Raw genomic sequence first — 12,552 nt, 5'->3', positions numbered from 1 at the left:
GGCTGTGGCCCATGCTGTCCCCTGGCAGTGGCCCATGCTGTCCCCGGGCTGTGGCCCATGCTGTCCCCTGGCAGTGGCCCATGCTGTCCCCGGGCGGTGGCCCAGGGGCCCGGCCGCGCTGTCCGGCTGCCGCGGGTCGTGTCCAGCGCCGGGCAGTGCGGGTGTAGCCGCAGCGCTCTCTCGCGGCCGCAGCCTCGCCCTGCGGAGCCACTTTCCGCTCCAGAGAAGTGTGCGGGGACCTAAGTGCCACCTTCCCTTCGTGTCCGAGCGTGTCACCCCCCTTTCCCCCTCTCCCTCTCCATATCAACTCCCCGAGCAAGGCAATGAGCGCGGCTCCCCTGCCACGTCCCCGTTTCTCCCAGGTCCGTAGCTGGGTTTTAGCCACAAAGCTGTACCGGGGATGTGCAGAGCCCCAGCAGGCTCTGGGAGCACTGGGAGCACGCCCGGCGCTCTCGGGACAGGGGGACACGAGGTGACACGAACGAGTGCCGGCAGAGGGGTGGGTGTTGCTCTCGCACCTTGTGGCTTCTTGGAGCCTTTGGCCACTTGGGAGCGGGGAGCCAGGCTTTCTTTCTTCTTCCGAGGCTCCTTGGTGAATTTGGAGGAGGGATCCTTGTCGCTCTCCGCCTCCCCCTTCTCCTCCTTCTTCTTCCTCACCTTCTTCACCCCTGCGCATTTCAAAAGACGCCCATGATTGGAGAGCGCCTCAGGTGCAGGATGGGGCGCCCCATTTTCCTCCATTTCCAGGGGAGTTGTGAGGGATCTGTGCTCACCCTGTGCCGGGGCTGGAGGCTCCTGTGCAGCCCCTGCCTCGCTTAGCTTCTTCACCCGCGGCCGCCGTGGTTTGGCCTCGGGCTCCAGCCCAGGCTCCTGCCTCTTCTTCTTCAGCTTCTGCCCTCAGGGTGATGCTGCAGAGGTGGTGCCAGCCTTAAACACCTTTTCCCTTTACCAGGCACCCCCTGCTCACACCGCACTGAGTCCCTTTCAGAAATACAGTCGGACTTTTCCCTGGCCCAGCACGGGAGCAAGGAACACACGGACACCTTCCAGTGAGTGACTTACCATGGGGCACCCCCCCGAGGAAAGCAGAGGGAGGAAAACAGAAAGCTCTGTTAGCAGGCAGACAGACAGACAGAACATCTGTCCTGGGACAGCTCTGGAGAAGAGGGGGGTGATGATGGTGCTGCTGTGACAGGGTGTCAGCACAGAGGAGCAAATCCTGTTGTGGCCATAGGGACCCTGCCTGGGAGCCACTCAGGGCACTGATGGCCATGCTGGGGACGTGAGCTGGACAGGGGACACAGGCATGGGCAGACAGCCAGGCCTCTCACCTCCATCTCCTCTCACCCCTGCAAAAGGCTCCTGTGGATGGCAAGGAGGTCAGCAGGAGCAGGGAAGCAGGAGGATTAGGCACAGCACACCTAATCCCGGATAGCTGGGGCCATAAATAACCCAGATTTACCAAATACAGAGCATGTGGGTCAGCACTTGGCTCTGGACAGGAGGTGTTTGGGGAGTGGGTGTCAGCTCAGGGCTTTCAGAAAGTGATCTCAGCAAATCCAGATGCACCAAGGCTTCCACCATCCAACAGAGCATCTTCCCCCTTGCAGGGGTTTCACTAGTCCCAAATGCTCCAGGGCAGAGTGTGAAGGTGTTTTGCAAAAGTTGGGATCCTGATGGATCCCAGTGGGATCCCAGGACTGTGAATGTGGGGAGGGGGAGCTGGGGGCTCCATGGTGAAACTGGGAACTGGCTGCTTTCTTCCGTGTCATGAGCTCACACGGAAAAGCTCCTTTGCACCCCTTAATCCCTTAAGCAGCTGCGGGGTGGGCAACCACTCCCTTACTTAACAAAGCCCTTCAAGGAGGAGCTGCTGATTAAAAATTAAATTGGGTGGTGGATGAAATTGCTGCTGAGACCCTCCCAAGGCTGGGGGGCACCTGGGGGCTCTTCCGAAATGCAGGGAAGGGGGATCTGGCTTTCAGGGTCATGGCCTGGGGAAAGTGAGTCACAGTTTATAGCTTAACTGAGGGGCTTAATTAAATTGTTATTTGAGAACTAGGAACCCTCCTCATGGGGTGCTTCAAAGTGATGGAGGGGGGATTCAGAAAGATGCACAAAGAAGGGAGGGCTGTGGAATTTTCTCTATCCACCTGCTCTGAAGGTGGTTCCCAAAAATCTCCTGCCCTCACAGGTTGCAGCACCCCAACAGAACAGCCCAACCAGCCCCAAATTTGCCTTGGTGTGGACTCTGGGGTTAGAGGGTCTCTGATGTCCCCAGTCCTTGGGGATGGTGGCAGAGGGGATGGAGGGGAAGGATTTTTTCTTACCTGTTTGGGCTTGTGCTGCTGGGGGCTTCCTGGCTCTTCACTGGGGCTGTGGGGCACAGAAACCAAAAGGGTGAGGGCTTTTAGCTCTCCACAGACCCTGGGGGCATGGGATTGCCTAAATTTTTGACAAAGGGTGAAAGCTCAGTCTTTCATTTGGTTCCAGTAGCATTTCCCACTGTCTCAACTGGGTCAAGTTTGTCCAACATTGTCCTTCCTAACACAGAGCACAGGACAAGCTCTGCCTTGGCCAAGGGGGACAGCAAGGAGCTGAATTTGGGGATCCCCCTCTAACAAACACTTTCCCTCTCTGTAAATCAATGAGCATCATCCCACCAACCCCCAAAGGAAAAAAACCACTGTGATAAGACCCCTCACTAAATTTCATTTAAATTGAAAACAGGACAAAAAGGCACTGGAGGAGAGGGGAATTCATTGGGGGTGTCCAGCACAACACCCACCCCACAGATCCCACCCTGCCCACTGGCACTGACCTGTCTGCAGCCCAGACCTCGCGCAAGATCTCCGTCTGCAGCGGCATCGCTCCCGGCACGGCTCCGTCCTGCCCTGCAGCCCCTACCAAGCCCAGGCCATGGGGACAGCCACGAGAGCCAGTGGCCTCACAGCATCGGCTCGGCCGCCTCTGCAAGTCTCTGTGCTGGGAGGAGAAGGGAAAGGAGGAAGAGCAGGTGGAGGAGGTGATTAACTTTACTTCTCCTGAAACTCGGTTAATAGGATTTCAGGGGTTGTCAGCCAGGCCTGCCAGGAGAGCAGCTGGCAGGGGGGTAATCACAGGAAAAGGGGGCTCTGTAGGAATGCAGAGTGTCAACCAGACTCCAGTGCCTTTTTGAGGTGCACAGGTTCCCTTCTGGCTGGTTGGGGTCTCTGGCACAGCACAGCCACTCACTCCAGTGGGGAGAGGAGCGGCTCTCTGATCATGTTTAGGCTTATCCTCCCTGGGTGTCTTTGTTTTTCACCCAGAAAAGTCTTCTTGGTGAGCGAAGAGCAGGATTTGGGCTATTTTGTGTGAGCTGTGCATGGAAAGCCCACGGAGGGGAAGGCAGCATCCCTAGCTCTGGGTGGTGCAAAGGGTTTCTGTACTGACCTCTGCTCTGACCCCTGTCCCATGTCCTGAGGTCTCTTTTGGATGCGTTTCATAACCACCTGCTCACGCCTCACCTCCTTATTACACCACTTAACATTTAACTCTAAATATTACACCCCGGAGATCTTCACAGATGCTGCTGGGTTGCAAAGCCAGACAGGCCCAGTGTCCCCAGTGTCCCCACTGGACCCTTGGCCTTGCCCAGCCCACCACGGTGCCCCCAAAACCCCCAACCTGTGCTTGGTGCCGCTAGATGGCATTTGAGCACTGCACACTGAGACCCACCGGCACCGGGAACTTCTTAATACTCCCTGCAAAACACTCCTGGTTTCCTTTTCATTTCTAAACCTCATCTCATCACAAGTTCCATTTCTCTTCCAAAAGCACCAAGCCAAAACAAATCAAAAATCTGCTTAAAAATGGGGAGCAAGCCTAGAAACAGCAAAACAAGTTGGTTTTTTTGGTTGGTTTTTTTTTCCTGTAGTTTCCTATGAAAAATGTGGCTTGGGCTGCCCCCAAAGGACTCTTGCCCTGCAAGAAAAAACAAAAAGCCCACATTTTACAGAGGCCCTGGGTCTCATAGCAGCCTCCAGGGAGGTGCATGCCATGGTGGTAGGAAACCCAAGCCCTGGATGAGCAGCTGGAGCAGCCGTGAGGATGCTGTGCCACTGCTGCAGGTGGGAAAACTGACAGGCTTGAGAAATGATTCTTCAGGTACCACCTGATGGGACTAGAGAAGAGGAATTTTAACCCAAACTGGCTTAGTCTCCCAAGATTGTGGAGAAAGGGTATAAAAGAGGGATGGGCAGTCCTAATACCCCACTGGCTCAGCTTTGTGCTCTCTCTCCACCCTCAGTCAAGGGGCACAAATGACTCCTCAACCCACCCAGCTCAGGAAAACCCCTCCCAAAAGAATACACTGTGGGGCAGGGAAAAAAGCATAAAGATAAACCTCCCAGGCTGGAAAAACAGCTGAGACCCCAAAGAGCATCCCCCAGCCAGGCATTTCCAAAGCATGGATTGCTGACCCTTGGCTGGCTCTCCAGAGAACAATGGCACTGATAAAAAGGGGCAGCACCAGCTCTTGGAGACACCAATAATTCCTCAACTGCTGGGGCATCTTCCCCCCAAGGAGTACACATCCATCCTCCCCACAGCCATGTCATTTGCTGAGCAGGATCCAGAGAAAGAGTACTTTTTAATTTTTTTTTTCCCTTTTTCTTTCAGTTGTTTATTTTCAATCTCCAAAAGGGGTATTATTATAGACAGGAAAAATAACAACTGGAAAGCTGTTCTCATGGGGTAGTGACAGTGTCCCTTGAGGATGGAGAGGACTGATGGCTGAGGAGGTAGCAGCAGCCCCGGTGCAGGGACATGATGCACCCAGGACCCCCTCACCATGGGAAAGCTGCTCAGTGACAAACCCATGGCACCAGCTCAGACCCAGCCACTTGCTTTCTGAACCATATGTCAACCTGCTCCTTTATTTTCCCCACATACAGATCCCAATAAAAGCAATAAAACTTTTAAAGCCAGGAGCCAAAGGATGGGGTGTAGGCTGTGGGTTGGGCACCTGCAAAGCTGGACAGGCTTTTGCTCTCTAAAGACACACGAACCAGCTCCTTCAGAATGTAAAATCTGTGTGGCCTCCCCTCCCCAAACAGTGCTTTAAAGACTGATGCACGCAGGGGCTGCAGCAGAGGCCATGTGGGTTCTCATCCTGGCTCTGCCCTGCCACCCCTTTGGCCACAGGAGGCAAAGCCAATCCCTGGGACAACCAGAGGCAGCACTGTAGTGCACAAGAAGCATGTCCCAGATCCCAGTTCCTCTCACAGGATGCTGTGCTGAGAGTGGACACAAAGCCGAGGGAGCTGGAACAAGCTGTCTACGGAAACCTCCAAGGAGCCAAGAGTTTTAGTTTATCATTATAATATTTTCTTTTTCTTTTTCCTGCTGTTTAAATGCTATTTGTTCCACGTGCGGTGGTCCCATGGCGTCCTGCCGCTCCTGCTCTGCCCCCAGTGCACCCAGGACGGTGGGACGGGGTCACTTTTCTTTGCGAGGTGCTTTTTGCTTCCACGATCACACAGACTGTAACAAGCTTTACAAGAAAACTGGCAAGTCCCAAGGTTTGGCAGCAACCTTTTCAGTGTGGGCCGAGGGCACGAGGCTCTCCCATCCTCTCCTCCTCCATCATACGTGTCCTTCAGCCTCTTCACCTTCAGCATCAGTTTTCGGTCGTTTTTCACAAGCCGCCTTCTCCGCTGTTTTTTTCACACCAGTTTTGCTGGCTGCTTCCTGCCAAACAGCAAATAAAACACACTGAGCTGGAAACAGGAGAGAGGATGGGCAGACAAATGTCACGGGTGCTGGGAATAGGCATAGGCAGCCCAGCCTGGAAGGGGAGAGGCAAAATTGCCCCCCACAAGTGCTCCCCTGTGCCCACTGAGCAGTGCCGCTCACACTGGAGGGTTCAGTTTCCTTGACTCAGTGGCTGGTGGAGGATAAAGCTCACAGCTCAGGCAGCTTTTGGGGAAGGTGTGGGACCCTGGGGATGATGTGACCCATCCCACCACAAGCAGTGAGTGAGCATGGATGGATGGATGGATGGATGATGGATGGATGGATGGATGATGGATGGATGGATGGATGATGGATGGATGGATGGATGGACAGGGAAGAGAAGGATGAGGAGGTAAGGCAGCAGTGTCAGACTGGAGATACAGGACTGAGCCACAGGTGCAGCCCATCAAGAGGGTGCAGGAGAGGAGCACTCAGGCACAGAGAAGCCTCATGGCTGCTCCAGCAGTGACTGTGCCCATCACAGCTGGCCACACAAGCCAAGCACAGTGCCTGCAGCTGGCCACACTGGCCCCACTCCTTGCCCAAGCTGGTTGCCCCAGCATGCTGCTCCCCAGGGGCTGTACCAGTCACTTAATCTACAGCCTCAACCTCCAGACACCGCTTCAGAAGAGATTATACTAAAAATGACCCATGCAGATGGCCTGCAAAGCTGTGTCCTCTCTCATTACAGTACACCGGGTTTTGTTCAGTGGAATTTTGGATGCAAGCCTGTTCTGAGACAGTGATCTCTCTGCCTGAGCAGAGAAGCAGGTATTGCCTTACCAGCTTCAGGAAATCCACACTATCATATCTCAAAATATCCCTGCCAGAGATGGAATCATACTTCATTTTACCGGTGACCAGGAGCTCATCAACAGTCACTAGCTGGGAGCAGCAAAATTAAATACCAATGCTGACTCTGTTATCAGCCCCTGTCAGCTCACACTGCAAATGCTTTTATTGATGATTGAGCATCTGATGGCAGCCTCTGCATAAGAGAGACCAAGAAGTCCCACCGCAGCAGGCTCTATCTCTCCATCCTCAACCTGATCTATAATTGAATTTGGTTTAACCTATCTCTTCTTGTCACAAACCTGTCGAGCATCCTTCAACGCAACCCTGGATGGCCAAAAATGAGCAACACTCACCTTTGCATCCCTTTCTGCAAACTTTGTGAACATGTTGGCGTAGATCCTTCGGTCCCGCTCGTTGTGCTCCTTCGTTTTCTTCTGGCACACAGAGATCTGGGATTTCGCTGCTTTGTTCTGTGGATTCACTTCCAGCACTTTTTGAAAGTCACATTTGGCCAGCTCGAACTCGTTCATCAACAACCTGGCTTCACCCCTCCTGTACAGGCCTTTTTCATTGTCCTGGTCCAACCCCAAAGCCTGGAAATACACACAAGTCTCTGTTAACATCTCAGAGCCCTCCCAAGAGATCCCCTACAGTTGAAGCCTCAATAAATCTGTGAAAATCAGGACAAGGTGGCTTCAAATCTCCAGAGCACTTGCATCTTGCTCAACAAAAATTGCCTCATCTCCATCAGCAGTTCGGAGATCATTAATATAGTTTTATTATCTCTCCTTGCTTAAAACACCCTGTTTTAAGCAATCAGTTGGAGACAAAAACCCACAGGCAAGAGATCAGGTGTAAAGACTAAATCCAAGCCCTTTTGTCTCCTTGTTTTAGCAATTATGTTTTCTTTTCGTAAAAGCTATATATACACCTCAGGCTCATATAAATCACCTCAATGATTTGCCTTTTAGACTAACACAAATATCTCATGTATTTCCCATACACAAGATGCTTAAATCTAAGCCTTTTATAAAAGAATTCAGAGTTTCCTGACAAAGACAAGGTCAAAGATCTTTTAGGGAGTGACAAAGCCCCATCCCACCCCTTGGTGGACTTGCCTGTGTCACACCCAGAGCAGAACTGACTGGGCAGACCCAAACAGCATCCCAAGGTTGTCATTCTACACAGATCCATTCACACAGATCTAGCTTTGGAAGAAAAGCTGCTGTAAATGCATGCCCAAGTGGATTTTGAACCCCTAAAGCCCTTGTAGTGCTGCAGTCTCTGAGCACTCAGTGTCCACAGGGACCCCCAGGTGCAGAAGGGATGCCACCATCCCTTCATAATTCCTTCTTATATGACAAGAAATTTTAAAAAGCCCCACCAAACTCACGATGAGAACATGCAGGAGGAAGAGGACACTCCATCCCCCAGGCTCGTGCTGATACCTTAAGATTTTAGCTTTTATATTTTTCATATATTTGTAATCTTGAAATTCTTTAGTGTATAAATCTAAACTCCATATACAGTTTTAGCTGCTGCTTTCCAATTTGGAAAAACAATTCCTCTCCAGGCCTGGGAATCAAGGACACCTCACTGTCTCAGGCCCCGAGAGATGGAAACAAAAGTGAGTTGTGGTGAGCAAACATGACTTTATTACCTGAAGCTGGAATTGGAAGATTAACCCCCAATATTCAAATGGACTTCTATAAAAGAGCGTGAAAACCCATGATCCATCATCCATTTCTTGGGTGTAGCCCCTGGGGTGGGGCTTCATCTGCCTTAAACATACCTGAAGGCCCTTCAATAAATATAACTGCTTTTTATTCTCTTAATTTCAGGCCTCTGTTTTTAGGTAGCCCATAAAGGCATCAATTTCTGGCAAGCCAGAAGGGACAGCATCAGTGCAGCTCTACCTTGTCACAGCACTCGACAGCCTTGGCGTACTCTCGCAGCTTCAGGTAGCACATGGCCAGATTGAGGAAGGCAGCCAGCAGGAAGGAGTCAGAGGCTTTAGACTCCTTTTCAGACAAGCCATACTCCATTTCCAGCCAGGATACAATCTTCCCATACTGAATCGCTGCCTGCAGGTACTTGCCTTCCTGAAAGGAGCAAAAAGAGGTTCAGTCTGCCCCTGGAATGTCCCATGAGCTGGTGACAAGGGTAATGTGGGGTGTTCAATACAGGCAAGGAAGAAGATCCCAACTCCTACAGAACCAGCAGGTTTGGGAAAAGCTCAGTCAGAACAGTGGGGAGCTGGGAAGCCCCAGCTGGGAAGAGGAATGCAAAACCCCTCAGCATTAGCCCTGGCCTGGGAAGGGTTTGGTCTGCTGTCCTGCTCTGCAGGGAGCACACAGAGCCCAGGCAATGCTGGGAAAGGATGAGATATCTCAGGGAGCATCAAGGAGTGAGAAAAAGGCAGAGGGAGGACAGGACTCACCTTCCCTAGCCCTATACGGGGGCACATGGCTTCCCTGACACTGATGGCTGCCAAATTCAGTCCCAGCTCCCCTCCTCTGCCTCTGCCACCCCCCAGTTCACAAACCTTGAAGTACATTGTGCCCTTCTCCTTGACCACAGCTGCCTGCTCCAGCTTCTCCTTGGTGTCCATCTCCCACGACTCCTTGGCCTGCAAATGAACACTTGGAGCACTCCTTGGAGCACTCCCAGGGGAGCAGAGCAGCCTCCCCTGCCCCAGCAGGACAACTCTGGGACAGCATGGTCACACTCAGGGCTCACCAGGGCTGCACCACAGAGCCTGGGAACAGGTCCTGCCCCTGCTTTGGCCAGAGTGATGCCACAGGCAGGGGATCTATCCAGGGATGTGCAAATCCCATGGACTTGTCCTGCATCACACCCCCAGACTTCTCATAGGCACAGCCAAGCTCCACAGGGCTGGCTGGATGTACCAGCTTTTATCTGTGCAGCCCAAGGGGAAAAAAAATGAGGAAAAAATAAGAAAAAAGGGGAAGAAAATAAAAGCAAAAGAAAAAAAGTAAGAGAAAAAAGGAGAGAAAAAGCAGAAAAAGGAGAAAAATGAGAGAAAAGAAAAAAGAAGAGGAAAGAGGAGAAAATAAGAGAAAAAGGGAGAAAAAATGAGAAAAAAAAAAAGAAAAAAGAAGAGGGGGAGAAAAAGAGGAAAAAATAATATTACAATAAAAAGAAAGTACAAAAGGACAAGGTTAAGAACAAATAAAGACACCCAGCCTTGGACCTCAGCCACAAGAATAAAACAAACTAACAGAGAAGAACAAATTAAGAACACGAAGCTCCTCGGTGACGTGTCCACTTCAGCAGGGGTTGGGCTGCAGCCACACCAGGGACAAAGGCTGGAGGCTACACAGGCCCTGACATTCCTGTAACCCTCCTGTAACCTGGGGAGGGACTGAAGCTCCTCTGCCCTCACCTTCTCAAAACTCTTCAGGGTCACCTCATACACCAGCTCTGCGTTCCCCTGGATGCCGTATTTCGGCTTCCCAGCCTCGCCAAAGCCGTACCTGCAGGGCAAGAGGAGGCACTCAGAGAAGGAGGAAAAAACCTCATTTTCAGCAGAGCTTGCCCAGAAATGCAGACCCAGGTTGCCACCCATGGCTTTCTAACGTTTTGGGGACAGGGTGATGTTACTCTCCATGAGCAAAGGTCCCTGTGGATATACAATGCACATCTTGGGAATTACCCCTTCTGGCTACATCACAGCCTTCATTTACAGAGGTTTCTCTCCAGCCCTGGCCATTTCTAGGGAGACATTTTCATCTCAGACACTGGACTTGGATAAAGCCCTTTCACCTGTTTTGTTTAAAGCATCTCAGTATTCCTGTTTACATGCAACTGGTGCTCTCTGAGACTCTCCTGGAGCATCCTATTTTCAGGATCACCATCTTTAGGATGTGCTGGCGGCTGAGACCCACCCAGCACCCCTGTGGAGATGCTTCTCACCGTGGGCTGAGGTAGAGGATGCAGTGCTCTCCCCTCTGCATCTTCTCCAGGGCCTTGTCAATGCCGATGGGGATGTCATGGTCCTCCCCTTCACCCACGACGAATTTCACATCCTTGCAGTCAAACCTGTGGCCGCCACAGAATCCCTCCAGGTGAACTGCAGAGGGGGAAGGAGAGGCAGGATGGCACCCAGAATCACCCAAACCATGGAGAAAGGTGGGCTCCAAAGTGTCCTAGAAAGCATTTTATAAAGCATCTTTGCCAAAACTCAGCAGATTTCCCTGGAAGAGGGAAGACCCAGGGCTGGAGAAGGGAAGGCTTGGGAACATTGCTTAAAAGCAAGGCAGGCATATCTCGTCTAACCCAGGACCAAACAACAGATAAACATCATGACTAATATGTTCCCCTTGTACTCAAGTGCACAAGTCAAGCCTTACTGGAACTGGATATTGCTCCTGGCACAGCGCCACGCAGAGTTTATCACGGTGATTACAAATCTTCTATACTGTGCTATACTGACTTGACTCCTGCCTCGAAAACAAGGCCATGTTCTCCCGACTCTGAGAACTCAAAGTACAAGATAAACTTATTTTTAATCTTCAACCAGGAGCCGTGCTGTTCCAGCCCCAGACGCTGGCAGAAGCGCAGCCAGAGTGGACACTGGGTACCTGGCACATTCACCACCTGGCACTGTTGGCTGCCTTTCCACAGCAAGATTATTCTTTATTCATTTATTCAAACCTGAAGACGTTCCAGGCTTTAGGGACGCTTTTGCAGCCTTTGCATTCTGCTTGCAGGGTAAAAGGCATACACACATGCAGGCAGGCATTAAGTAAAAGCAATTTCACAAGGATCTCCTACATACTGTTAAAAAAAAAAAAAAAAAGCCAAAACAAACAACAACAACAAAAAAAAAGCTTTTCAAGAGGAGAAATTCACAACTGTGCCTAAAGGTTTTGCAGCCTGCAAAGACATGAGCTTGAGGGGAACAGAATGCAACCTGAGATGCTGCAGGGCACTGAGCATCCTGCTGTGGTGGCAGGTGAGGGGCAGGACAAGCTGGGTACCAGAAACAGCTGTGAGGGTCTGGGCTCTGCACGGGAGAGCTGCAGCCTGGGCTGAAGGAAATCTGTGTCCATCTCCTGCCCTGGGACCTATAAAAATCCTTAGGATGAGAGACATGGACAAGGCAGATGTGGCAGCCCTCATTCCAAGGGCAGGCCCAGCTGCCGTAAGACCCAAAGGATGGGTGGGGGGGGGTTCCTCACTGCAAGTGCAGAACATCAGGCTCTGCCTTGTTACCCCACTCTTGCGACCAAAGCCTCGCTGGAACTCAAGCAGAGGATGCTCAGGTGCTTGCCAGCTTCCTGGGACACATCCTGCATCCATCACTGGTGCACAGTGACCATGGCAGTCAGGTTGCTGTGAGCTCACCCAGCTTGGGATGAGGACAAAAAGCAAATCCAGCTCCTCCGGGGACAACCTATGCTTTTGCACTACCCAAAACCAAGCTGGCTGGTTTTTTTAGGCACAGAAAATGTGGAAAATTCTGCCTAAAATACAGGTAACTCAGCCACCCCACAGCACCATGCATCTCCCTGCACGTTCGTAGCAAGCACAGACTCATAATCCTTGACCCCAAAAGCAGCACTACAGCTCCCCCAGGTCCCACATCCCCTGTGGGATGTGGTGGTAATGGGAAGATCTACTTTAAAACAGGATGCACAAGGGGATGTTGTGATCTTTCCTTCCAAGGATAGTTCTGCTCTGTTTTAATTGCACAGAAAATACACCAAGCACAGGGGAGAAAATCTCCGCTCGGGTTTCCAGGAGTGGGTCAGCTGGTTCAGCCGCTCTTGGATTACAGAGAAAAAAAAGTCACTAAAGGAACATCACTCCGGTTGCAGCTCTGACTTATTGTTCTCTCAGTGCCTGCAGCGATTTTGTTTTTGAAGAGCTGAGAACAGAGTGTACTGAGTGCGGCTGGCACACGAACTTGATGTGCTGACAGCAATTTGTACTCAGATTAAAAACGGAGGAGGAGGG

At 51.5% G+C, this 12,552-nt stretch overlaps 2 protein-coding genes across 5 annotated transcripts in view; both read right to left on the bottom strand.

Moving 5' to 3' along the window:
• TULP1 (TUB like protein 1) overlaps positions 1-895 on the bottom strand; it is a 9,136-nt gene extending 8,241 nt beyond the window's left edge. Inside the window, exons 1-2 of the mRNA XM_033519929.1 lie at positions 774-895; positions 519-668 (exon numbers count right to left, since the gene is read on the bottom strand). The gene's annotated coding sequence lies outside the window, so the exon portion shown is untranslated. The remainder of the gene's footprint in view (positions 1-518; positions 669-773) is intronic.
• A 3,732-nt stretch (positions 896-4,627) lies between these two features.
• The window catches only part of FKBP5 (FKBP prolyl isomerase 5), a 20,933-nt gene continuing 13,008 nt past the window's right edge, over positions 4,628-12,552 (bottom strand). For all 4 annotated transcript variants that reach the window (XM_015650478.3, XM_015650481.3, XM_015650479.2 and 1 more), the window contains 6 exons: positions 10,507-10,663; positions 9,977-10,067; positions 9,116-9,199; positions 8,487-8,672; positions 6,924-7,163; positions 4,628-5,730 (listed from right to left, as the gene is read on the bottom strand). In XM_015650478.3, the coding sequence (XP_015505964.1) occupies positions 5,626-5,730; positions 6,924-7,163; positions 8,487-8,672; positions 9,116-9,199; positions 9,977-10,067; positions 10,507-10,663 (863 nt within the window). In that variant the 3' untranslated portion in view covers positions 4,628-5,625. The remainder of the gene's footprint in view (positions 5,731-6,923; positions 7,164-8,486; positions 8,673-9,115; positions 9,200-9,976; positions 10,068-10,506; positions 10,664-12,552) is intronic.

Source organism: Parus major, chromosome 26 (assembly GCF_001522545.3).
Source record: "Parus major isolate Abel chromosome 26, Parus_major1.1, whole genome shotgun sequence".
Lineage (NCBI taxonomy): Eukaryota > Metazoa > Chordata > Aves > Passeriformes > Paridae > Parus > Parus major.
The sequence above is the reverse complement of the archived record's forward strand: the minus strand, read 5'-3'. Positions and strand labels throughout refer to the sequence as shown.